General features: G+C 54.2%; 4 protein-coding genes, 1 long non-coding RNA gene and 3 other non-coding genes across 18 annotated transcripts; 5 read left to right on the plus strand and 3 right to left on the minus strand.

Moving 5' to 3' along the window:
- Positions 1-742: 742 nt before the first annotated feature.
- On the minus strand, positions 743-4,692 carry RAB34 (RAB34, member RAS oncogene family). 4 transcript variants are annotated; one of them, XM_040455357.1, is made up of 12 exons: positions 4,587-4,690; positions 3,708-3,920; positions 3,409-3,500; positions 2,466-2,531; positions 2,261-2,362; positions 2,090-2,154; positions 1,927-1,978; positions 1,658-1,739; positions 1,483-1,573; positions 1,243-1,350; positions 1,090-1,160; positions 743-990 (listed from the first exon to the last, which is right to left on the minus strand). In XM_040455357.1, exons 2-11 carry the CDS (start codon positions 3,759-3,761, stop codon positions 1,093-1,095), a joined length of 780 nt encoding a protein of 259 aa, XP_040311291.1. In that variant the 5' UTR covers positions 3,762-3,920; positions 4,587-4,690; the 3' UTR covers positions 743-990; positions 1,090-1,092. The 4 variants fall into 4 exon arrangements, with proteins under 4 accessions (XP_040311291.1, XP_040311289.1, XP_040311290.1 ...); XM_040455355.1 differs by having other exon boundaries at positions 743-1,160; positions 4,587-4,689; XM_040455356.1 differs by having other exon boundaries at positions 743-1,160; positions 3,708-3,773; positions 4,587-4,639.
- Positions 4,693-6,121: 1,429 nt separating this feature from the next.
- RPL23A (ribosomal protein L23a) lies at positions 6,122-9,267 on the plus strand. The gene is made up of 5 exons (XM_040455360.1): positions 6,122-6,249; positions 6,858-7,041; positions 8,315-8,491; positions 8,927-8,996; positions 9,208-9,267. The coding sequence occupies exons 1-5, from the start codon at positions 6,225-6,227 to the stop codon at positions 9,220-9,222; spliced, it is 471 nt and encodes a 156-aa protein (XP_040311294.1). The 5' UTR covers positions 6,122-6,224; the 3' UTR covers positions 9,223-9,267.
- LOC121017402 (small nucleolar RNA SNORD42) lies at positions 6,707-6,773 on the plus strand. The gene has a single exon (XR_005784745.1). It is a non-coding gene; the product is annotated as a small nucleolar RNA SNORD42 (small nucleolar RNA).
- LOC121017405 (small nucleolar RNA Z17) lies at positions 8,157-8,228 on the plus strand. The gene has a single exon (XR_005784747.1). It is a non-coding gene; the product is annotated as a small nucleolar RNA Z17 (small nucleolar RNA).
- LOC121017403 (small nucleolar RNA SNORD42) lies at positions 8,804-8,852 on the plus strand. The gene has a single exon (XR_005784746.1). It is a non-coding gene; the product is annotated as a small nucleolar RNA SNORD42 (small nucleolar RNA).
- Positions 9,268-9,528: 261 nt separating the features above from the next.
- TLCD1 (TLC domain containing 1) lies at positions 9,529-11,456 on the minus strand. Its single transcript, XM_040455359.1, has 4 exons — positions 11,107-11,456; positions 10,692-10,774; positions 10,519-10,601; positions 9,529-10,255 (listed from the first exon to the last, which is right to left on the minus strand). Exons 1-4 carry the CDS (start codon positions 11,298-11,300, stop codon positions 9,872-9,874), a joined length of 744 nt encoding a protein of 247 aa, XP_040311293.1. The 5' UTR covers positions 11,301-11,456; the 3' UTR covers positions 9,529-9,871.
- A 463-nt stretch (positions 11,457-11,919) lies between these two features.
- On the minus strand, positions 11,920-14,035 carry LOC121017222 (uncharacterized). Of its 2 annotated transcripts, none has more exons than XR_005784674.1 (2): positions 13,958-14,035; positions 11,920-13,084 (listed from the first exon to the last, which is right to left on the minus strand). It is a non-coding gene; the product is annotated as an uncharacterized LOC121017222 (long non-coding RNA). The 2 variants fall into 2 exon arrangements; XR_005784673.1 differs by lacking the exon at positions 13,958-14,035 and adding an exon at positions 13,405-13,512.
- On the plus strand, positions 13,581-22,391 carry NEK8 (NIMA related kinase 8). 7 transcript variants are annotated; one of them, XR_005784672.1, is made up of 16 exons: positions 13,583-13,692; positions 15,491-15,696; positions 15,934-16,166; positions 16,397-16,528; positions 17,019-17,227; positions 17,391-17,470; positions 17,554-17,735; positions 17,839-17,989; positions 18,590-18,762; positions 19,092-19,209; positions 20,069-20,219; positions 20,453-20,616; positions 20,722-20,880; positions 21,046-21,204; positions 21,590-21,741; positions 22,124-22,391. XR_005784672.1 is itself a non-coding variant. In XM_040455364.1 (15 exons), the coding sequence occupies exons 1-15, from the start codon at positions 13,646-13,648 to the stop codon at positions 22,159-22,161; spliced, it is 2,139 nt and encodes a 712-aa protein (XP_040311298.1). In that variant the 5' UTR covers positions 13,581-13,645; the 3' UTR covers positions 22,162-22,391. The 7 variants fall into 7 exon arrangements, 6 of the variants coding, with proteins under 6 accessions (XP_040311298.1, XP_040311295.1, XP_040311297.1 ...); XM_040455364.1 differs by lacking the exon at positions 21,590-21,741 and having other exon boundaries at positions 13,581-13,692; positions 20,132-20,219; XM_040455361.1 differs by lacking the exon at positions 21,590-21,741 and having other exon boundaries at positions 13,582-13,692.
- The last annotated feature ends 546 nt before the right edge of the window (positions 22,392-22,937 follow it).

Genomic DNA, 22,937 nt, shown 5'->3' on the forward strand with positions numbered 1-22,937 from the left:
TCTGCCCCTCTCCCACTCTATTGCTCTGTCTCTCTCTCAAAAATAAACAATAAAATAATAATAATAATAATAATAATAATAATAATAATTTAAAATGATACTACTCATACATTTATGTTTATATCATTAATATAGTTAGTTGTTAGATAACACATCTTCTGGGTAAAAGCCAAGCCCATACCCACTCTGGGCCTTCTGGTCAACCCAAAGAGCATGCAAAACTCAGTCACTCCTTACTGTGTTCCCCTCAGGGAAATATTTTTTATTTTATTGTATTTTCTTAATGTTTATTTTGGGGGGGGGGGAACAGAGGATCCTAAGCAGGCTCCACGCTGACAGTTGAGAGTGCAATGTGGGGCTCGAACCATGAGATCATGACCTGAGCACAAGTAGGACATTTAACCAACTGAGCCACCCAGGCGCCCCCAGAGAAGTAGGAAGGGAAGGTAGGAAGAGGATGGAAAAAAAAGAAGAAAGTATCCAATGGAAGAAATCTGGGAACAAGCACCAAGTAGGAGGACTCAGGTGGGGATAAGGAACCAAAGGAAAGAGCTCTCAAAACCAAACACTGAGAGTCCAGGATAGCCCTCCAAATCTGGTTCCTGAGCTCCCAGCCTTTCTGAGCCCTGCCCAGGGGTCAGGTATGGCCAGAATCCCACAGGAAGCTCCAGTCCCAAGACAGTCATACAGTTCTGCCCATTCCACATCCCTCATCCCCAACAAAGGACTCCAGTCCCCAAACTGCTAATAACAGAGATTTTAATGCATAAGGCACAGTGTAAGGCTTGGATCATTAAGCATCCTCATACTCAAGGGGTCCAGCAGGCTAAGCAAAAGCAGCAGGGACTACCTCCCCACTGCTGGGCAGCCCGGAGAGCCCCTGGGGAGGGAGGACATCTAGTCTTTGGCATGGTGTCTGGGGCAGGAAGTGACTAGCATGGTCCCTGCTACCCCTCCAGGGGTACTGCCACGAAGGGGCAGCTCTTTGGTCTGGAAAAACAATCAGTGCAAATGTCCAGGGTCGAGCTCTAGGACAATCAAGGTGGCACAGTGCCCCAGGGCTGGCCAGTCTCTCGACCGTCTCCTTACCGCTCACGGGCAGCACGTGGGCTTCTTCTTGTTGGCAGTTAGGTAAAGGTTGCTGTCATCACTGTTGATGCCTGAAGAAGGGTGGGAAATATGTGAGGCAGGGATGAGAGGTTCCCCGTGCTCTCTGCCACCCTCATCCAGGTAGGCACTCACGGACAACGTCCCCAATGCGCCGGGCCCCCGATTTCTCCAGCTCAGCCAGCACGTTGGCCTCAAAGGTCAGTGCCGCCACACGGAAGAAGAATTCCCGGACATTTTCACCTGACACGTGGAGCAAATGGGTGCTTAGGGGCAGTTCCAAGCCTGGGGTCATTGGGCACAGCTGAAGGTAGAGGAATGAGAGGCCAGGTAGGCGGGAGTGCCATTTCAAAAGACCTGAAGCCGCTGACTCACCAGTGAGAGATGAGACCGCCCAGTACTCAGCCTTCATCTCTTGGGCCACCTTGAGTGCGTCTTTCTCCATCAGCATATACTGAGCAGGAGTCTGACAGAAGGGCAGAGTCAGACGGCAAGGGTTGGGGAGGAGCCCCTCACCAAAATGGAAGTACCCCCTGACTGGCACACTTACACTCAAGTCCTTCTTGGAACCCACGAGGAAGAGAAGCACACTGGAAGGGTCGTTCTCCTTGAGTGCATCAGCTAGCCACTGCCTGCCATAGAGGGTAGACAATCAAGGATGAGTGAGCTGGACAGGCTCCTCCTGCTGTCACTCATATGCCCATTACCCTCTCTCTGGTCCCCGATGCATTCTTCTTCACTACCGATATACCTGACCACCCCTCTTTTCTGAACCCCCTCTTCCCAAATCCCCCATTACAGTGCAGCATCCCTACATACTTGGTGTGTTCCAGGGAGGCCACATCATTCAGGTTGAAGACGATGATGATGGCTGGAAAAGTGGCAAAAACAGCTGACATTACTGGCTCATTTCCCAAATCCCCCCAAGTCTTAGATTGGAGGCCAGGAACACCCACCTGCCCCATCTCACCCCCGCCCTTACCTTGAGCCCCTCGGTAATAGGTTGATGCAATGCATTTGAACCTCTCCTGTCCAGCAGTATCCCAGCTGGGAGGAAGCAGGGGGTAAAACACGGGTATGTGGGAGGGGCCTGTGAGGCGGGGTATAGGTGCTGGGGGAAGGAATGGCTGGAAGGTATGGAGAAAGCACTCACAGCTGCAGACTGAAGGGGACGCCCAACACCTCAAATCGTTCCATCTCAAAGTCCACTCCAATGGTGGCCTTGTAATTCTTATCAAAAGTATCTTTGCAGAACCTGCAGGAGTACCAGATGCTCTGGCCCTGAGCCCAGTCCACCTGGCTAGGTCTGGCTGAACCCTGCCCGGCCCAAACCAGCCCAACTAGAGGTGCCTTCTTACCTATTAATGAGACAAGTCTTCCCTACGGACAGGTCCCCCACCACAATGACTTTGGAGATCTTAAATCTGCAGGACACAAAGGTGGGCAGGAGGAATGAGCACTAACTCTTGCAACCTAGAGAGTCTCAATGTTCCGTACTAGATCTATAACGTTAGCAGCACCCAGGCTGAGGTTACCATAGGCACGGGGCCTCCCAGGCAGCTTGCCTGGACACACTTGCTGGGGAGGAGTGTTTTCTGCTTCAGCATCAAAGAAACATGAATTGGAATCCCAGTTCTTACATTTACTAGCTGTGTGACTTTGGACAAGTTACTTGGCCTCTCTGAGCCTCAGTTTCAACATGTGTTAGGTAAAGATTTAGTATATATTCTATTGGGTTGTTGTGACAATTGAAATAAGATCAATGCCCTATATTCTGAGACATACCTCCCCTTCAGCCTCCACACATACATTTGATAACATCTCTGAAATCAGGATACAGCTTAAAAGTGATGGTGTTTTCCATTTAATAAAATACAATAACAGTAACCAACACACTGCCCGGGCACATAGTAAATGCTCAGTTAATGGTTGGCAAGTGTTATTAGTATTACCTTCTTTTACCCATAACGGGACACATCCCTCCAGGCACATCCCCCTGCCCTAGGGCTCAAATGTGTGGTATGTGGGAAGCTGAGCTCGTGACCATGCCAGCCCCGCACCTCCCCCTTGCACACCTTCTGTTTCAGGAAGTGAACTACCACCTTTCTACCCCACCCCATTTCATAGGACTCAACACAAGCTTGCTGGGAAGAAAAGGGAGAACACATGGATATAAAAAGGGGGAATAACCATATATAGCTGGGAGAAGCTGAAATGGAGCCCCAGGGGTGCTTGTGCACCCTAGCTTTGACTACAGGGTTTCCTGAGCCTTCCTTTCTTGGTTAAGGGTGTCTAACTCACCCCACGGTGCCTGTCCGGTGCTCCTGGCAGGCGCAGGTGACGCGGGGGTTGAAGTCTCTGTGCACGTGCAAAGCGGCCTCCTTCCTCAGGCACTGAGACGAATCGAAGACGATGGGACTCACCCACTCCTGGCCCATGTCCCGCAGCCAAGCTGCGCTGGGCGGGGGTAGGGGACCACCCAGAAGCAGCCGACCTAGCCGGGTGGCAGGGCTGGGCCCAAGCCTCTAACTGATCTGGTGCCGCCTCCCCCCGCCCACACCCCACCGCAGCCAGAAGCCCGACGCGGCCCTGGAGCCTACCTGGGGCAGCTCCGCCAGGACGCGGTCCCTCCGCACCGGCGCCAGAATGTTCATCTCGCCTACGGCCTTGCGGGGAGCCCCGAGAAGGCACTGGAGCCTGATCCGCCCCAGCGACCCGGGCCCGTGGAGACCCGACAATCACCCGCGACCGAGGTGTCCCGACTATAACTCTGGGCCACGGGGAGCCTCCAGGAGCTCGCGGCCTCGGAGACGCTACGACCACAGCGGGCCACGGGGATGAAACAATCATCCGAGGCCGGGGCGAACCCACAATCACCCGGGCCCGGGGGGTCCCGAGGATGACTCGGGGGCGGGGAGACTCCTCCGCCGCCAAATGGGGGCGGGAAGTCCCGTCCGGAGGGGGCCGGGCCCGCGCAGACCCCACAATAATTCGGGGTCGGATAGTTCCTACAATGACTCGGGGCCGCGGTGACCCGACGACAACTCGGGGTTCAGGCGGCCCTACCATAACAGAGCTGCCTGGGGGCGCGGAGCGGCCCCGCCGCACGGGGTCAGTGTGCTCAGGGATGGCGCTGCAAGGCCCGCGGGCTGCTGGAAGAGGGGGCCTGGGTCCCAGACCGCAGCAGGACCTGGCGTCCCACTCAGCTCTCCCTCCGCGAGCGCTGTAACATGATCCCCGGAAATTCCTGGAGAAGGGCCGCCCCCCGCCCCTCTCCCGGCAGCTCCCGGCCTCGCGGGCTGTCCCAACCTCCCCTCCTCTCCTCCCCATTACGCTGTCCCAGCTCAGGCTACCCTTCCAGATGCCCCACGGGCACCGGGACCGCCTCCACGCAGGCTGGAACCTGTCCAGATCGAGGTCTCCCAGGTTGCTCTCCCTTGCAACTCTGTGCCGGGCTGCGGCTTCAAGGGGACCCTTACCCAGGCAAACTGGTGATGGAGAACCGTGATTGCTGCGCAGTATCTGGCTAGGCAGGCCAGGAACCCGCGGGGAGGGGAAAGGAGGAGAGAAGGGGCCCGAGGAGAGGCGGCGCTTCCCTCCTCAACTCCAGGCCCAGGACGTGACTCATAGAGTCTGCCCTCGCTCGCCCTTCTGCCCTGGGATAGGATAGGGTGGGGGGAAGCACACAGGGGATGCCAGGGTCGGAATGGGATGCTCACCGAGAAAAGAGACGTCTGAAGTCTGGTGTCTTTTCCTTTAAAGCGGTGTAGATTGACGGGTGGGGAGGCTGAAGACCACGCCTGGATGGAAGATAAAGAAGGGGTAGGTAGACCTGAAACTCTGCCCTTTGGGTAGGTCACCGCTTTGGGACATGGGGCCTCTGCTCTGGTATAGGCGTTCTCTCTGGTCCCATTGGAACCAACCCTCAAGGACAACTTTTCCATTCTGCAGTTCTGCAGGATAAAAGAGGGGTGTGGCACACAATAATTCTCACTGTCAAAGGGGGAGCCCTGGCTCCAAAGAGGAGAGGAGGAAGAAAGAAAGGTCAGGGTGGAGGTGGGATAGACACAGACCCTCACAGAAGCAAACCTGAGCTTTACTAAAACTTGCTCTGTGTCAGGAACTGATTTTGAGGATGCAAACATGACTGAAGCAAGGATGGGAGGACTACTTAAAGGGAGGGGACTGTAAATGAAATTATTCACAAGAATTAGCAAATCCTGGAGAAATCTGTACACTGGGTGTTTGGAATATTGGTAGAGTTTCAAGAGTATTATTGGGAAAACACACAAAATCTGACTGTCACAGGTAAAGAGGGGCAGATGTGGCCACCTTCTACCTCCTCGGATACTTTCCTCTTCCCCTCTGCCTGACTCAAACTTTTCTTTCTTTCTTTCTTTCTTTTTTAATTTTTAAAAAATGTTTACTTATTTATTTTGAGACAGAAAGAGAGCCCGCGAGAGCGCAAACATGGGGGCGAGGCAGAGAGAAAATCCCAAGCGGGCTCCGAACTGTCAATGTGGGGCTCCAACCCCCCAACCGTGAGATCATGACCTGAGCCAAAATCAAGAGTCCCACGCTTAACCGGCAGCCACCTAGGCTCCCCTTGACTTTTTCTAACACCAAATCACTGTTATTGATAAACTACATCCCCTCTCTGGACCCAAATTTCTACAGATATTGTTTGAAGGACTTGAACCAAATTCTGCTCTAACGTTCTAGAACTTCGCTTTACTCTCCAAATCAACCTAATTATATTCACTTCAGTTTTCAGTGTTACTGTCTCCTGCAACCACGATCCTCTTTCCTCAAGATGGAAAGCGCTCAGGACCAAACGCAAGCGGCAGCTGGCTGCACCATCCACCATCCACCCGCAGCAGCAAATAAACACGTGTCTCCAAAACACTACAACTCCCAAGAAGCTATAGTGTCTTTCGAGGGAAGAGGTGGAGCATGCTTAATCACTCTGGGGAGGAAACTAAACCTAACTACCATTCCCGGCGGTCTCCGCGCCATAGATTATCCAATGAGCTTTAAATGAAAAGTATCGCGATTCTTCCGTGAGACTTGGCTCTATAAGCCCCTGGAAACAAGCCTCGGAAATCCCTTTCACGAAGATGGCGCCGAAGGCGAAGAAGGAAGGTCTGTGCTGGGGCTGGGGGTACCGCAGCTAGTTGGCCTGGGATTCCCGCAGAGTGAACAAACTGGGAGGATGGAGGCTGAGCTAGTTCTTGGGGTGTCTGCTCCGGAGCTACTTCTAGCATTCTGCCACTCTACGGCGCGCGTGGGCCCAGCCGCATGGGCTGAGCTCCGTGACAGGGTTTGGGGAGGCAAGTCCGGCCGCCACCACCTGTCGGGGCTGCCAGACTGTTGGCTTTGGGGAACTACACGCATCCATAGGCCGGAGTTTCATGTCTCCAGACCTGAGTTGTTGTCCGCACCTAATTTTCCTTTTTTCCACGTGTTAGACGGGGCTATGAACAGTTAAAACTATTAGAGTATATGTTGTCAAGTATCAAGCATTCGATCATTGCTAGGTGTTTTTTTTTTTTTTTTTTTCGTCGTATCGCTGGAGTTATTCCAAGTTCGCCCCAGTACCGTGCATATGATGGAAAAATTGTAACCTCCTGAGACTTGTGATGTCTTCAAAGGAACCGCTGATGCACGTGTGCCTTGGAGCGCCCGCTAGGGGTCTTGAGGACGGAAGTGAATGGTTTCTGAATCCCGTGCCTTCATATTCTTTATTTTAGCCCCTGCCCCTCCCAAAGCCGAAGCCAAAGCAAAGGCTTTGAAGGCCAAGAAAGCAGTGCTGAAAGGCGTCCACAGTCATAAAAAAAAGAAGATCCGTACGTCACCTACATTCCGACGGCCCAAGACCCTGCGTCTCCGAAGACAGCCCAAATATCCTCGAAAGAGCGCCCCCAGGAGAAACAAGTCAGTACTGCCCCTCTCCCATGAAAAGATCTTGGGTATCCTCCATTCGTAATTTGGAAATTTACCAGACCTACAGCACGCCTTGTCAAATATCTGTTGGTACCTAGTGTGCGTCTCTTAATAGTGTGAAGAGATTGTTAATGCCCTATTTAAGGACAAGAGGAGGCATTTTGACAACATTGGCAGGCATTAAGACAACTCAGTGACTTCTGGTTATTAGGTTAATTATTGCTTCACATATGGTCAGGGTTTTAAAGTCTGCTTTCTTGGAGTATATAGTAGGACTTTGATACATGCTTTTGTTTTGGAGTTCCCTATTACTGTAGGGGACAGTCCTTGATGGTGACAGTGTGGGATGATTCTAGGTTAAGGATATTTAATAATCTGTATTAGTCAGAGAAGGCCTGCAGCGGTGTATAGAAGCTTCTCATTTACTCTCAACTCGTTAAACTCAAGGAATAGTTGGGGGGAGGGGAGGGTTGGAGTTTTTGAGTATTTGCCACACTACTGGTAATAACTGACCTTAAGGGCCACAGATTAAAACACCAGTAGTAATTGCTACCTCCCACTGCTTTCCTAAGAAAAAGGCAGGAGTGGGTTCTGCCCCATTTGGACCTAGGAGTTAGTGTGAGGAGAGGTTGAGACCTGATGTCTAGCTTTAAAACAGGAAGCAGGTGTCCAGGTGAATGGAGACTTGTTTCTCTGAATTTCAGGGGGAAAGCTGTGTTGTAGGTGTGTTCAAGCCACTGTAGTTTTAACTTAGGCTGTAAATAAGGGTTGCTCTCAGTTGATGGCCCTCAAGCCAGTTTTCACCAACCAGAGGGAGCAGAAATGTCTGGCTAATCTCCTGATGAAGCACCAACATTCTTTGGAACTCTAGCCTGGGTTTTAAGATCCCATAGTCCAGCTTTGTGCTCTAGGGGTAAGTTGTGTAACCTCAGAAGTGTCAAGTTTCTTCCAGAAGTTTGCCCTCCAAAATGTTGAGGTCAAATAAATAATGGAGGGGTTTGGAACTCAGAGCTGATTCTTTAATCACTTAAAGGGTGAAAGTCCTTCAAGCAGAAGAGTACAGGGTTCTGTCCCCCAGGCTGAGGTTCCAGGTCCCTAAGTTACAGGGTGCAGATGATGACACTGTTTAGCGACCAAAGTCTGACAAAAATGATTGCTACTTTATTGTCTGATGCACCTGGGCTCTTCTGGCTTTGAGATCTAAAAGAGACCTAATCCTTTTATTGGACCCAGGCCAGATGACCCCATTTTGCCTCTTCCCCAGGCTTGACCACTATGCCATCATCAAGTTCCCCCTGACTACAGAGTCGGCCATGAAGAAAATAGAAGACAACAACACTCTTGTGTTCATTGTGGATGTCAAGGCCAACAAGCACCAGATCAAACAGGCCGTGAAGAAACTCTATGACATTGATGTGGCCAAGGTCAACACTCTGATCAGGTGAGCCAAGAAATCTGCATGGAGTCAGTAGGTTTCACAGCTTGCAAGCCTTGAGAAATGAGTGATTTCTACTGTAGTTAGTCCTTTGTATCTATACAGACTTTAGAGGACACATTAGTTCTCCTGCCTCTAGGACTTGATGTGTGGAGTTAGTGTTCATTTTCTTGATCTCTATACCTCTAGACAGACAGGCCCTAGAGTAAGAGAAAATTTATGTCAGATTACTTGGAGTTAAGTTTTAAAATGTTATATGGTGTTCCATGTAAAAGGGAGTTGATTTCATTTGTGGCTTGGTGGCATCCCTAGCCTCCTGTGCAAATGCTGGAAAAGACTGACATGGACAAAGGAACCACCGATGTGCCATAAAGACTAGGGGAAGAAGGGAGGGTTTGGGGGCTGTGAGAACAGCGGGAACTAAAGCTTCCTTCATCCTAGGCCCGATGGAGAAAAGAAAGCATATGTTCGACTGGCTCCTGACTATGATGCTTTGGATGTTGCCAACAAAGTAAGCTTCCTTTGCTGTTAACTCACCCCCGAAGTGCAAGTGATGTGTCCATTACTGACCAAAACCTGACTTGCTGATTTAGTCTTAAATGACTGCACCCCTATCCTTAATAGGCCCTTTCCTTGCCTTATTTTTGCTTTTTAATCATGACCTTCCAGCTTAATCTTCACATTTTGTCTCCCAGTAACAAAGCTCCCCTTTTGTTTTTCAGATTGGGATCATCTAAACTGAGTCCAGCTGGCTAAATCTAAATATAAATTTTTTCAACATATATGTTTCTCTGTCGATTTCTGGTTGGGCTTCAGGAAGGCCATACTGTGGTGTATACACACCACAGTAACAAGGCTTGGGCAAGACTCTTGGTCAACTTACCCTGTTGGAACACTCTGCTTTAGTACCTCACCACGCTTGTTAACATTTTAGCAACAGGAACTCAAATATTTGTGGCCCAGATGAGGGTTGGTTGTCTGTCCTAGGACAACTACGATTTGCCACCATCATAGTGGTAGGAGAAAAAACAAGAACCCCTCCCTTTATCCCTGGAAGAGGCTTTGTATGAAACCAGTACACAATACACAATTCTCATTAGCATCCACTTCAGGGCAGTGTGGGATGGCTGCCTTTCATAGCACCTTGTCCCCGCACCCAACCAGCATGTCCAACCGGTCTGTCTGCTTTCCTCACCCCTTGCCCAAGAAAGGACAAGGACTTCGGAGGAGTGCTTTCATTAGCATTTTCAATAGTAGGTGCAGACTTGAAAGGTGGAGAGGTTATCCCCAGGATGCCCCAGGCTTGGGGCTAATTCTTTCATATATGTGTGAGGCTCTGTTCTTGGCTGTGTTTGCTCTTGCCACAAGTTGTAGGCTTTGTGCCTCTCACTCAGTCAAAAACTTGTCTTTGTGTTGCTGGCTGGGGACACGCTGAGGGCAGAAGTCTGAGCGGAGGAGACGGGAAAAGTAGATGAGGATCATGATGTCCAGCATGAGCAGGATACCCAGCAGAAAAGTGCCCAGAGTCCTCTGGCCCAAATAACGCAAGAAGTAGTGCGTGAGGTAGGCCTGAGGGGCCAGGCGGAAGAGAAAGTACATGACCAAATTGACATATTTGTTGACCCGGTAGAGGAGAAGGTGCTGGGCATTGTTGATCTTCATCATCATGCGGAAGGTGAGGAATATGTTGCTGACCTCCACCAGCAATGTTAGGACTCCCCCACCGACAAAAGTGCTCCAAAAGATGCCTGAAAAGAAGGCACCCATGGCCTAGAAGACACGGGTGAGAATGTGTTAGGGAACCCAGATACCATCAGTTTGTTGAGATACTAGGTAAGGCCAGGGATTGCTGGCCTAAAATAGCCAAAAGCACAAAACAATGCCAACCCTCTGTCCCAGCAATGGGATGTAGGACACAGGTTAGAAATGGGGTTAAGAAAAAGATGGGTCTTTACCTCCCAGGTTCAGACAGACAAGGCTGAGACTAGATTGCTAGCACCAGGCCTACACCATATCCCCTGCGTCTCATTTACCATGACGTGGTGAACCAGGTATTCCCAAGAAGCTCGGGCTTGATGACTAATCACGATGTCCACCGTGTCGTGGATGAAATACCCTAGCAGAGAGAGAGAAAAAGGTCATGAAAAGACCTGAACAAGCTTTTCCCCGTCCCCCACCTACTTAATGCTTTCTGGGCAAGACCTACCTGCGGAGAAGCAAACTAGCAGGTAGCCAGAAAGCGACCATGCCGTCTCAATCTCCACCAGCAACTCCGGGGTCTGCCATATACTGGGAGCGAAGAAAGCAGGCTCTCAACATCTCGGCATCCCTAAGGACCCTCTAATCCCCCATTACCCTTCCCAGTCCCCGGGGATCTGAGCTCGCGCTATTGGCTGACTGGGCAGTGAGGAGAGAGGCCTGGCTGAAACCCAGGTGTCTCCCGTTTCCCAGATGGGATTTTTTTTTCCCCTCCCCCTGGGTCCTCTGCCGCTCCTAGTTGGAGAGTTTTCCAAACAGGGAAATCAGGTAAGACTGCATGGCCTCGGCCTGCCCGAGAGGGATGCGGAGGGTAACGCGGGATCCCTAGCCACCCACCTTCAAAACCCCAGTCCTTTACTCACCACAGCAGCGCCCAGATTCCAGACACGATGGAATGGGCGAAGGAGACGAGCAGGTTGTGCCAGCGCCAGGTGCGCAGGGGGTCGGCGCGCACGTGCGCCGGCAGCGGCAGGCAGCAGAGCGCTCTCCGGAGCCCCCGGAAGGTCAGCGTGGCGCTCAGGAGCAGCGGCAGGGCGGGGTGAAGCAGTGGGGGCATGCTGGCCCTCCCTGCCGTCTGTCTGCCCTCGAGGCGGCCTCCTCCCGGAATGGGGCTCCCTCTCGGGCCAGTCCACCCCGGCCGCCTCGCTGCCGGCCGCCAGCCTCGCACAGATTTCGTGGAGCCCTCTAGGCCCCTGCGCTCCTCCCGTGCCCTCCCCGCGGGCCTCTGTCCCCGCCCCCTATTGCCCCCGCCCCGCCCCGCTCCGCCCCGGCCGCTTGCTCCCGCCCCTCCGGTTCCTAGGCTGCACCGAGGGCGTGAGCGCCGTTTCGCGGGGTCTCCCGGCCCCGCCTGGCTCCCGCGGACTTCGGGCGAAAAGGAGCTCTACTGGGGGCGCCGCCACCCCCGCGGCACCCCTCTCTGGCGCCTCCCGACTGCCGATGGAGCCCCGCCTCGCTCGCTTGGCCTCATTAACCCACGTCCCTACTTTCCCCGGGGCTACCGGCTCCCCCTCCTGGGCGGGCACTGAGAGTACACTCTCTCCTCCCTCAACTCCAATCTTGGCAGAGCGGGGCGGGGCCCGTCACACACCCGGGTCCTTTAAGCCCTGGTCCTGCAGATGGATCCGAGCCTCACTTCGACAATGATCTCCGCCCATACCCTGTTCTTCCACTGGATCTCTAGCTTCTTCAGGCCAGTTTTTCTGCGTGTATGGCGCCCCGCATCAACTCCGTGCCTGGAAAGGGTCGACTAATCTATCACCACCCCTCTTCCCAGCTCGCTTTTAGGCTCCCGGGGCCGTGCGGCTGTCACAATCCTCCCTCAGACAGTCCCAGCTCTCTTCTCCTGGCTCCTTGGAGACTGGGACGAGGAAAGACCGCGGATTTGCCGGGGCTGCTGGGGTGACCCTTACTCTTCAGGCCAGCGGCCCGAGGCAGTTGCAGCTCGCGGTCACTAGGTGTCAGCCTATCCCCACCTTGGGGCGGGATCCCCTCCCGCCTCCAGTGGAACGAAGAGCTAACGCCAGAACTGCTGAGAACCTGGGGCTGGGGGTGGCGGTAAGGGAGTGGAAGGGTGTAGCTGGAGGGGAGGGGGGAGCTCGGGAAAAGCTGCTGCGAGAGGGAGGGAAAGCTAGAAGCCTTAGGGGACCAAGAGGTTTGGGTGTTTGCTCTGCCTCCCCTGATAGCTCCATGGTTACATATTAACCCCTGTGGGGCTCCTGGGTCAACCACGGCCCGATTGGTTTCTAGGTGAGAGCACGAGTGTCCCGGGTTGAGCGGCTTTTCCCCTCTGTGCTCCCCTTAGTCACAGGGCAGCCAACAGCAGCCTGAGGCAGCGACCGAGGGCCCCTCGTGGGGACCCTCAAGTGGTCCTTCCACTTGGGTAGGTTTGAGTACCCTTTTGAGGGGTGGGGCTGGACAGAACATAAACACTCCTTTCTTCACATTCCTCATTCACTCAGAAATAGGGACGCTATCCCTTAGCTAATAATCATCCTCTCGCTCTTTGAGCTTTTATGGAGCTCACACAGAGGAGGCGGCACAGGGAGACAACAGGAATTAAACTCACTCCTGTTCGAGACAGTCGTACTGACCAGCCCCCTACGTTTAGGCAGAAGCTTTGAACCCACATCGGCCAAACAGCTCCCTTTCCTCCTCTCTCTGATGTTTTCAGATAGTGGTCCACTTCCCTTTCATCCCCCTCTCAAGGAGATTCTCCCTATAGTTGAGCGTTGAAGGCAGATTACCTGAGGCAAAGTTGTGTGTGTGCAGGGGGGAGTTGGAAGTGCTGACGAGCGCGGTGCTCACAAGTCCGGACGGCCTGGAGACCGTGTCTCCTCCACCCTAGGTGAATCAATTTGCACAGCTCGGGGTTTCCCCGGTCCCTCCCTAGGCAAACACGAAACTCAGCTAACCTTGCTCCCTGCCCCACAGACCGAGAGTGCTGACGCTCGGTACAGTTTTGGTAGTTCATCATTTGCGTGCCAATGAGAATCTGCTCTCCCCTTTCGAAATAGCGTCACTAATGGGCAAAGAGGTGCTGCGCTGAGAGGTCGGTCCTGGCTTTCCACCCTCACACGGTTGTGCAGGGCACCCCTCCGCTCTAAGGAAGCTTTTTGAGGGCCGGATGCCGAGATGTGTGTGGGAAGTGGCTGGTACCGTACCGCTAACCGCGCCAAGAAACGGCATAACACTCCATTCCTCGGACCCTGAAAAAGTAACAGGGTGGGGGCTGGTAAGACCCATTAAACAGCACAAAACAGATACAAGGCTGAACGAACTCCAATCTCACTTGCTCCGCCCCCAATTATCTTGCAACGTAGGGGGCGTGGCCCTAGGGTGGGCGGGTCCGCGCACGCGCCGTGTCTGGGTGTAGGGGTTCCGGAAATGTGACTGAGAAATGAGATGGAGAAGTACGAGCGGATCCGAGTGGTGGGGAGAGGTGCTTTCGGGTGAGCCAGGGATCTGGGGAAGGAAACTGGTCGGGGAGAGGGAAAGTAAGTCCGAACTCTGTCCGCGAATTCTCTGCCTGGTTAGCCCCGCCCCGAGGCGTGAGCGCACACTTGGAAAGCCCCGCCCAGACTTCCGGTCTCAGTCCCTGCTGGGAGACTCCGCCTCTAAGGAGGTCACGCCCCCAACAAGCCTGTGCGCCCCCGCAGAGTTCTGTTCTTTGATGCCTGATTCATTCATTCTACGAATACTGAGCGCCAACTCTACCGGTCTGTCTCTTGGCGCCAAGTATACTGTCAAGACCAAAATAGGCGTGGCCTTTTCTCTCTCGAAGCCTACAGACTGTAGGGAAATAATACAATAAACAAGATATTAAAGCAGTTACTAACAAGCTGCGAGCATAGTATACACCAGGGAGTACTTATTTGGGATGGTCAAGGTGGTTTAAAGCCAAGACTTAAGGAATGAAGACCAGTAATTCGAAGGTGAAGGCAGAGCTTTTCAAACAGAGGAAACCGTCTATGGGAAGGACCTCATGTGAGAAAGAATTCAGAGTATTCAAGGAACCGAGAAAAAGACTGAAGTTGGAATGTAGTGGGCAAGGGAAAGAATGGTATAAAATGGGATTGTCACAGAGGTCAGGGACCAGATTATGGCCTTATGGGCGGAGATAAAGGGGTTGAATGTATTTGAAGTGTAAAGGGAAGAGGTTTAAGCAGAATGGTCTTGATGTGATTTGCATTTTTAAAATGTCACTCGGGCTGCTGTATGGAGCTTAGATTTGAGGATGACAAAAGTGAAGGTACCATTTTAAAGACTCGTGCAGTATTTTAGGCAGGAAATAATGACTTGGCCAAGGGTTGTAGCAGAAATCAGAGAGAGAAATGGATGAGTTCACAATATTTTGGAGGTAGAAACAGGATTTGTTGATGTGTTTGTTTGAAATGGAGGAAAGATTTTGGCATGATTTTCAGGGTGTCTGACTTTGTGGTGGTGTCATTTACTGAGATGGAAGAGACTGAGAAAGGAAAGGTTTTGGGGGCAGGAATCAAAAGTTCTATTTTGATTTTTTTGTTAAAATTAAGGATGCATGCAAGCCATTTAGGTAGAGATGCAAGGCAGGTAGTTGGATTTGTTAGTCTGGGGCTCAGAGGAGAGATATATCAAATATAAATTTGATACTTAGATGATCATTCATTCATATCATCCATTCATTCAGCAGATACTTATTGAGTTCCAGTGTGCTAAATATTGGGCTATGCTCTGGGGATATGGTTGCGAAGGAGAACAAGAATCCTGCTTTTTATGGATACTAACCAGAGTTGGAAGAAAATAATAGTGTAAATGGCTTCTACTCATTGAGCATTTTTGATGTGCCAAACGCTGTGCTAAGTGCCTTACATGCATTTTCTCAGCAACCCAGGGAAGTTGATTCTGTTTTTCAGATGATAACATCATATAATGCAAGAGTAGATAAGTAGTAAGAGGAGGAGCCAGGATTTGAACCCAGGCAGTTAACTCCAGGGTGTGTGGGAACGTAGGGAGATCAAGACTAACTTCACTGTGTCTTTGGTGAAACTGAATCTCAAATAAGTTAAATGACTTGCCTAAGGTCTCACACAGAGTTTGTGGTCAATTCTCCCTGTTCCTAAACTCAGTGTTCTGTGCATTTAGTTAGATGATCTCTTAGTCTGGGTTTCCTTTCCCCTCTCTTAAGTACTATCCAGTGACCAGGTCTGCCCTGCCTGATGTGTGGCTGGAGGCTCGGCTGGTACCCACCCCTGTACTCTGTGTCCCCAGGATTGTGCACCTGTGCCTGCGCAAGGCTGACCAGAAGCTGGTGATCATCAAGCAGATCCCAGTGGAGCAGATGACCAAAGAAGAGCGGCAGGCAGCCCAAAATGAGTGCCAGGTCCTCAAGCTACTCAATCACCCCAACGTCATTGAGTACTATGAGAACTTCCTGGAGGACAAGGCCCTCATGATTGCCATGGAATACGCACCAGGTGGGCCAGCCTTCTTGCATTGTCCTGGCTCCAAGGGCCTCTCACCTCTGGGGCAGGCAGACACAGATCAGCCGGCTTCCCTCCTCAGAATGAGTTTGATGGAGGGTCAGAGGTATAGAGTTCTCATCCCAGTTGTGTGAGGCTAGCAGGCCCTTGCCCTTTCTGGGTTTAGTTTCATAAAAGGAGAGTCCCAGGTATGGGGAGACCTGGATCTGAAGTGGTTCCTTGTGGCTGCAGGTGGCACCCTGGCTGAGTTCATCCAAAAACGCTGTAACTCCCTGCTGGAGGAGGAGACCATCCTGCACTTTTTTGTGCAGATCCTGCTCGCGCTCCATCACGTGCACACCCATCTCATCCTGCACCGGGACCTTAAGACTCAAAACATCCTTCTTGACAAACACCGCATGGTTGTCAAGATCGGGGACTTCGGCATCTCCAAGATCCTTAGCAGCAAGAGCAAGGCCTACACGGTGCCTGGGCATGGAGGGGAACTCAAGGGTGCTGGAGGTTTTGATGGCCAAGGCCCACTCTGTGTCCCAACTCTCTCCCCACCATAAGACCTTGGCCCCTTAGGCCCTGGCTGGCTGCAGGAAGAAGCACTTGGGCCTGCTTTGGGAAGAAGCTGTCTCCCAGTGGGCCTTGAACAGAGCCTTCCCTCCCCCACCCTCAGGCTATAATAATATCCTCTTCCGCCCTGCAGGTGGTGGGCACTCCGTGCTACATCTCCCCTGAACTGTGTGAGGGCAAGCCTTACAACCAGAAGAGTGACATCTGGGCCCTGGGCTGTGTCCTCTATGAACTGGCCAGTCTCAAGAGGGCTTTTGAAGCTGCGGTGAGTTAGCACCCCCATGGGGACAACTAGGACATCTCTGTCCCTCCTCAGGAAGTCCTCGGCTCCAGCCACCTCTTATTTCTTCTCTTTTGGCTGAGTTATGTTTCCCTCATCAGACCGGTAGGTCAGCCCAGGGCAGGGCTGTGACTTCCCTCTGGCTATGGGTTCCTGAGGGAGGGCTTGGGCCTTTCCACTAAACTGAGGACTCCTGAAAGCAGAGCTCTTCCCATCAGATTAGGGACCCTCCTAAGGGCAAGGCTTGAGTTCTCCCAACAACCTAGGGTTCCTGAGGACATAACTGAAGCTAAGCTCCCCTATCAGGAGTTCTTGAGAGCAGAGTTCAGCAACTGTATCACTGGGAGTCCCCTCTTCAGACTGAACGCTCTGAGTGCAGGGCAATGACCACCCCATTAGACCTGGGGCGGTGAGGTGCTGCCACCCAAGAGCATGACTCCGGCTGTGGCCAACCTCACACTTGATGCTTTCATAGAACCTGCCAGCGCTGGTGCTGAAGATCATGAGTGGCACCTTTGCACCTATCTCTGACCGGTACAGCCCTGAGCTGCGCCAGCTCGTCCTCAGTCTGCTCAGCCTGGAGCCCTCACAGCGGCCACCGCTCAGCCACATCATGGCACAGCCACTCTGCATCCGTGCCCTCCTCAACCTCCACACCGACCTGGGGAGCATCCGCATGAGGAGGCCTGTGCAGGGAGGGAGGGGGACTCTGGGCCCAGGGGAGCACCCAATGGGAGCACAATGAGCCTGGGGCAGAGGGAGCTCGGGGCAAGTCCTCCATTCCTGCGTGTGGGAGTGCCAGGAATGGGCCAGGTCTTGAACCTCCACCCCCACCCCCGACCCACAGGGCAGAGAAGTCCCTGGTCCCAGGGCCACCCATGGCCCCCGGCAGCACAGGGAGCAGGACCACAGGCGCCCGCTGCAGGGGTAAGTCGGAGCCCCCCGGCCGGTGCCCACGGCCACCAAGCCATTCCCACTAGTTTAATAGGCCTGATCCACTGTCCCCGCAGGTATACCCCGGGGACCCGCACGGCCGGCCATTCCGCCACCGCTGTCGGCGGTCTACGCGTGGGGCGGTGGGCTCAGCGCCCCGCTGCGGCTGCCCATGCTCAACACAGAGGTGGTCCAGGTGGCAGCTGGGCGCACGCAGAAGGCGGGCGTCACGCGCTCGGGGCGCCTTATCCTCTGGGAGGTGAGCAGGCTGGGGTGGCCCTGGACGGCAAGGGGGGCCCAGGCAAGCAGGGGCCAAGCAGGGGCGGCCGGGGCGCCGCCCACGCCCTCCTGGCCTCCGACAGGCCCCGCCCCTAGGCGCCGGAGGGGGCGCGCTCCTGCCCGGGGCCGTGGAGCAGCCGCAGCCCCAGTTCGTCTCCCGTTTCCTGGAGGGCCAGTCGGGCGTGACTATCAAACATGTGGCCTGCGGGGACCTCTTCACAGCCTGCCTGACCGGTGAGTCCTTCAGGGGACTATGGGAAGGCACCCCCAGAGCACCTTCCCTCATTGCTTTGTCATTTGCAATCTGCACGCTCAATTAATACTGCTCTCTGCTCTCTATCTGGCACCAGGTTCTTTACTCACGCACTCCCCTTTACCCTCACAAGGGCCTGGCCGAGTAGTTACAGTATACTGTACTCATTTGAGGGAGGCTCAGAGAGAGAGAGACAGAGAGAGAGAGAGAGAGAGAGAGAGAGGGAGAGGGATCTGGAAAGCTCAGATAGGAGAGGGGCGCCTCTGTGGCTCAGTTGGTTAAGCGCCCGGCTGTTGATCTGGGCTCAGGTCTTGAGCTTACAACTGGGGAGATGGAGCCTTGCATCAGGGCAACAGACCTTGCTGCTGCGCTCAGAGCACAGAGCCTGCTTGGGAGTCTCTCTCCCTGTCTCTCTGCCCCTCCCCAGCTCGCACTCTCTTTCTCTCAAAAAATAAATAAACTTCAAAAAAAAAAAAAAAAAAAAAGTAAATAAAGCTCAGAGACTGTCACTGTCCCAACTCACACATCTGAGAAGAGACACCTCTGCCTATCCTTTTCTACCTCCTGTCCCATTCTTTCACCTTTTTCTTGCTCCTCCAACCCATGGACTGGCTTATCTGGAAAACCAGCCCAACCTCTCTCTCCCTTCTCGTTCCTCACCACCCCCCACTCTCCAGACCGAGGTATCATCATGACCTTTGGCAGCGGCAGTAACGGGTGCCTAGGCCATGGCAGCCTCAATGACATCAGCCAGGTGGGTGTTGCACATACCTTGGAGAAGAGGAAGTGGGGAGATGGCATGGAGCCCATATTTGAGAGCTGACACCCAGGTTGGGGGCAGGGGATCCCCAGCAGCTAGGTCCCTCTAGCTCCCAGGCTGCACCTGTCCCAGGCAGTACCAGGGGAAGTACCGAAAGGCCGGCCTTCCCCAGTGGTTGCAGTGGGGGTGGGAGGGCAGTTAAAGAGACAGCCGTGTCTTGTGAGAATTCGCCGCTTCCAACTTCATCCTTACATGGGATGCTGAGGCCAGGCAGCTAGTCTAGGCCCCTTGCCCAGTCTCTCTCGCTTCCCCTCCCTCTCTAGCCCACCATTGTGGAGGCGCTGCTGGGCTATGAGATGGTGCAGGTGGCCTGTGGGGCCTCTCACGTGCTGGCCCTGTCCACAGAGCGAGAACTATTTGCGTGGGGCCGCGGAGATGGTGGTAAGCTCTCCACCCAATTCTAGCCTCTTGGCTGCATCTCACAGTACCCTGGCCATGATTTGTTCCCTTCATACCCACCTTCTACCCCATGACTCGTTCTCCGTCTTTTCTCTTCAATTCCACTCATTTATTGACTTATGAAACTTTACTGCACATCTGTGAGCCCCCTGGGCTGGGTGCAGAGACAAGTTGAATAAGAGTCACTTCCTTCAGGGGCTTATGTTGTAACGGGGGAGATTTCTTTCATCAGTCAATACTTCTGGTGGCCCTCTCTGGGTCAAACGTCCCGCTGGGCTTTGAAACTAGAGAAGACCTACATGGGGTTTCTGTCCTCCTGGCAGACTCATTCTAATGGAAGGGATGACATCTCCCTATGACAAAGGACAGACAGGGGCGCCTGGGTGGCTCAGTCGGTTAAGCGTCCGACTTCAGCTCAGGTCACGATCTCACATTCCGTGAGTTCGAGCCCCGCATCGGGCTCTGGGCTGATGGCTCAGAGCCTGGAGCCTGTTTCCGATTCTGTGTCTTCCTCTCTCCCTGTCCCTCCCCCATTCATGCTCTGTCTCAAAAATAAATAAACGTTAAAAAAAAAAAGGACAGACAGCGTGAGGGCTCCTCCCAAGGTCCAGAGATGTGAGAACCCAAGGAATGGCATGGGAGTTTCCTGGAGGAGACAGAGGTGGCATCTGAACGGGGTCTTGAGGAGGAGTAGGATTTTGACCACAGAGGGGCCAAGGATGGGCATTTCAGGCTGAGGGCACAGCCTTCACTCACGCTGTTACCTCTTCTCTGTGACTCCTCATCCTGGCATCACCGACCCTAAAACTCAAACAAGCCCCATCCTGGTTTCTTATTGTAGGCCGGCTAGGACTGGGCACCAGGGAGTCCCACAGCTGTCCCCAGCAGGTATCCATACCCCCAGGACAGGAAGCCCAGCGGGTTGTATGTGGCATTGACTCCTCCATGATCCTCACCGTGCCTGGCCGAGCCCTGGCTTGTGGGAGTAACAGGTAAATAGGTACACCGGGATGACTAGCCTGTCCCCTTCCCCTCCCTGGCTGCTAAGGCAACATGACATGTCGTTGCCACCAACCAAGGGGCAGAACTAGGGGGCGCTGAGAGTGCTGCTGGGTTCAACCCAGGGTGGGATCTGTGCCCTGGTGACCGGCTCTTGCCCAGATTGCTGGGAGCAGGAGAGACTATACGAGTGTCAGCTGCACTTGGGTTTTGCCTGTACCTTCAGGTTCAACAAACTGGGCCTGGACCACTGCTCCCTGGGGGAGGAGCCTGCCCCCGACCAACAGGTAGAGGAGGCCCTGAGCTTCACACCACTAGGTTCCGCACCCCTGGACCAGGAGCCCCTGCTGAGTGTGGACCTGGGCACTGCTCATTCAGCTGCCGTCACTGGTGAGTAGGACCTGGGCACGGGAGGCCACGGGTGGACTCTCCTGGCCTCCTTGGAATCTCGCTTGAGGCATCCCTTTCCTTCCTTCCCTTTTTCCTCCCCTACAGCCTCTGGTGACTGCTACACTTTTGGCAGCAATCAGCATGGGCAGTTGGGCACCAATGCCCGCCGGGTCAGCCGGGCACCTTGTCAAGTCCGAGGCCTGCAGAACATCAAGACAGCGATGGTGGCCTGTGGGGATGCCTTCACTGTAGCCATTGGGGCAGGTGATTAGTGGGCACTGTGGGGGCGGGTAGGGTGTGGGCAGTCTGTGGTTATCACGTTCAGGGTTGCTGAACATCGTGATGGGGCCCGTGCAGCAATCTGGGAGGAGAGCTGCTCGCTGAGCCGTGTCCTCCTCCTACTTCCCTGCTTGGGATTCTGTTTGGCAGAAGGCGAAGTGTACTCTTGGGGCAAAGGGGCCCGAGGTCGACTGGGAAGAAGGGATGAGGATGCTGGACTCCCTCGGCCAGTGCAGCTGGATGAGACGCACCCTTACACAGTGACTTCTGTGTCCTGTTGCCATGGAAACACTCTGCTGGCCGTTCGCCGTGAGTTGTTCTAACTTTTCCCACTTCATCTACACCAGGGTGAATCCAGCTGGGCCCGGCTCCTGCGCCCATCCCCAGTGGTCACAGCCCAAACCACTAAAAGCCCCCAGATAAATGAAAGCAGAAGTTGCCGGGGAAAACAGCTTCCTACCTGGGGAGGGCAAGGGCGTTTGTGTCTTGGGCCTTGTTGAAGGGCTGCTCCGGTGCTTCCCAGGGCCCAAAGGCCTTCTTTCTCCTCCTACCCCCAGTCCAGTTTAGTTTGAACCTCTGTTTCTGGCCTGTCAGGGTCCAGAGTCCAGGGCCATGTGTGGGAGTGGGAGCGGAGGTGGGTATCCCTTGCTGAGGCACTGCCCTCTGGGTCGCTGCAAGTTTCCATACCTTCCAGCGGTTACGGATGAGCCAATCCCACCCTGAGGCACCTAGATACACCTCTGGACCTGGACCACCCTGCTGTTGCTTCTCCTCTGAACGTTCTTGAAATGTGCGGATGCCTGCAGCAAGACCGTCCCCACCAGCCCCTGGCTGGTCACTAACCCGGTAGAAGAACTAGTGAGGCGCCCACTCTCCTTTGGCCCTGGATGTGAAAACCTCAACCCACCCTATTCCCCCAACAATTCTCTTTTCTCTCCCCACCCCTCTTCTCTTCTTAAGTTGGTGTCCCCAGGGACCAGGCTGGCTCGACCTGGAAACCAGACAACCAGACCTAAGTTTGGGAAGCAGGGTGGTCTCCCGACTCTCGGCAGAAAAAAGCTGGAGGTGGCTGTGGCTCCATCCAGATCATGCCCTTTCCCCCAGCCCAGTTAGAAAATAAATCGCTGGTGCCCCCTGCGAGAGCAGCTCTACTTTGGAGCAGGGCAAGCCCAGTCCTGCCTGGACTGGCCATTCTGACAGCCTAGCTTCTTCTTTGCCTGCCCTGCAGGGAGTCTTGCCACCTACCCCCCCCACTCGGTAACCTGAGGCACGGATTAGCACAACTTCTGAGCTCTTTCCTCCCCTGTCGACTGGAAATGCATCTGCCAAGGGTACCAAAGTGTCTACTGCGGAGCTAATCCTTGCTGAAGGTTGCCTCTCACCCCACACCCCAGCCTTTCCCCCAAAGCAGGTTGGGAGAAAGGGTTGCTGGCTGGGCCAGACCAGTTTTCCAGATGACTGGGAAATAGCGCCAATAAAAACATCAGCTGCCTGCCTAGAATGTGGTCTCTTCAGGGTTGGGGGTGGCGACACCCCAGGGCTGGGCAGGGCTGAGGTCCGGCCTGGGGAGGAATGTAGGCGCAGCCTGAGGCTGGGGCCGAGGTTCCTCTGGCCTAGCGCCCAGCACGGCTTCCCCGCGCCAGCCGAGCTCCCCAGATCTGGTTGCCAAGCTTCGGCTGCCTAGCACCTGCAAGCTGGAGTCCCGGGCCCCTAGGCGACACGTGGCCCCCGAGACCGAGCTATACACTCGGGAGAAGGAACCATTGTGGCGCGGCCCAGTCCGGCCGCCGGGGCCCTCCGCCCCATCCAGTTTCCAGGGCCTCCCACCCCTGGGGAGAAGCGGAGCCGCGATCTCCCTTCCGAAGGGGAGAGAGGAGCCCGTACGCGGTTGGAGGGCGCGAGGCTGGTCAGCCGCCCACCCCGCAAGCCGCGAGCCCGCGAGGTGGGTGGGAGCGCGAGTGTCCGGCGCTAGGACCGCGCGGGCGTGGCTCCACCCCCTCTTCCGGCGGGCGGGCTCATGGGCTCGGGGGCTGGGCGCAGGC

Source organism: Herpailurus yagouaroundi, unplaced genomic scaffold (genome assembly GCF_014898765.1).
Source record: "Herpailurus yagouaroundi ecotype Mexico unplaced genomic scaffold, PumYag 215, whole genome shotgun sequence".
Lineage (NCBI taxonomy): Eukaryota > Metazoa > Chordata > Mammalia > Carnivora > Felidae > Herpailurus > Herpailurus yagouaroundi.

What these genes read in the sequence shown, in the direction of transcription:
- RAB34 (XM_040455357.1), bottom strand. Translation starts at nt 3,761, where the DNA reads ATGAACATTCTGGCGCCGGTGCGGAGGGACCGCGTCCTGGCGGAGCTG. An exon ending in AAGACTTGTCTCATTAATAG is followed by an intron (nt 2,363 to 2,465) that starts GTAAGAAGGCAC and finishes GTACTCCTGCAG; the next exon opens with GTTCTGCAAAGATACTTTTG. An exon ending in GCCTCCCTGGAACACACCAA is followed by an intron (nt 1,740 to 1,926) that starts GTATGTAGGGAT and finishes CCTCTATGGCAG; the next exon opens with GCAGTGGCTAGCTGATGCAC.
- TLCD1 (XM_040455359.1), bottom strand. Translation starts at nt 11,300, where the DNA reads ATGCCCCCACTGCTTCACCCCGCCCTGCCGCTGCTCCTGAGCGCCACG. An exon ending in GCTAGTTTGCTTCTCCGCAG is followed by an intron (nt 10,602 to 10,691) that starts GTAGGTCTTGCC and finishes TCTCTCTGCTAG; the next exon opens with GGTATTTCATCCACGACACG. An exon ending in ACCTGGTTCACCACGTCATG is followed by an intron (nt 10,256 to 10,518) that starts GTAAATGAGACG and finishes CGTGTCTTCTAG; the next exon opens with GCCATGGGTGCCTTCTTTTC.
- RPL23A (XM_040455360.1), top strand. Translation starts at nt 6,225, where the DNA reads ATGGCGCCGAAGGCGAAGAAGGAAG. An exon ending in AGCGCCCCCAGGAGAAACAA is followed by an intron (nt 7,042 to 8,314) that starts GTCAGTACTGCC and finishes CCTCTTCCCCAG; the next exon opens with GCTTGACCACTATGCCATCA. An exon ending in AAGGTCAACACTCTGATCAG is followed by an intron (nt 8,492 to 8,926) that starts GTGAGCCAAGAA and finishes CCTTCATCCTAG; the next exon opens with GCCCGATGGAGAAAAGAAAG.
- NEK8 (XM_040455361.1), top strand. Translation starts at nt 13,646, where the DNA reads ATGGAGAAGTACGAGCGGATCCGAGTGGTGGGGAGAGGTGCTTTCGG. An exon ending in CACAGGCGCCCGCTGCAGGG is followed by an intron (nt 17,471 to 17,553) that starts GTAAGTCGGAGC and finishes CTGTCCCCGCAG; the next exon opens with GTATACCCCGGGGACCCGCA. An exon ending in GGCGCCTTATCCTCTGGGAG is followed by an intron (nt 17,736 to 17,838) that starts GTGAGCAGGCTG and finishes GGCCTCCGACAG; the next exon opens with GCCCCGCCCCTAGGCGCCGG.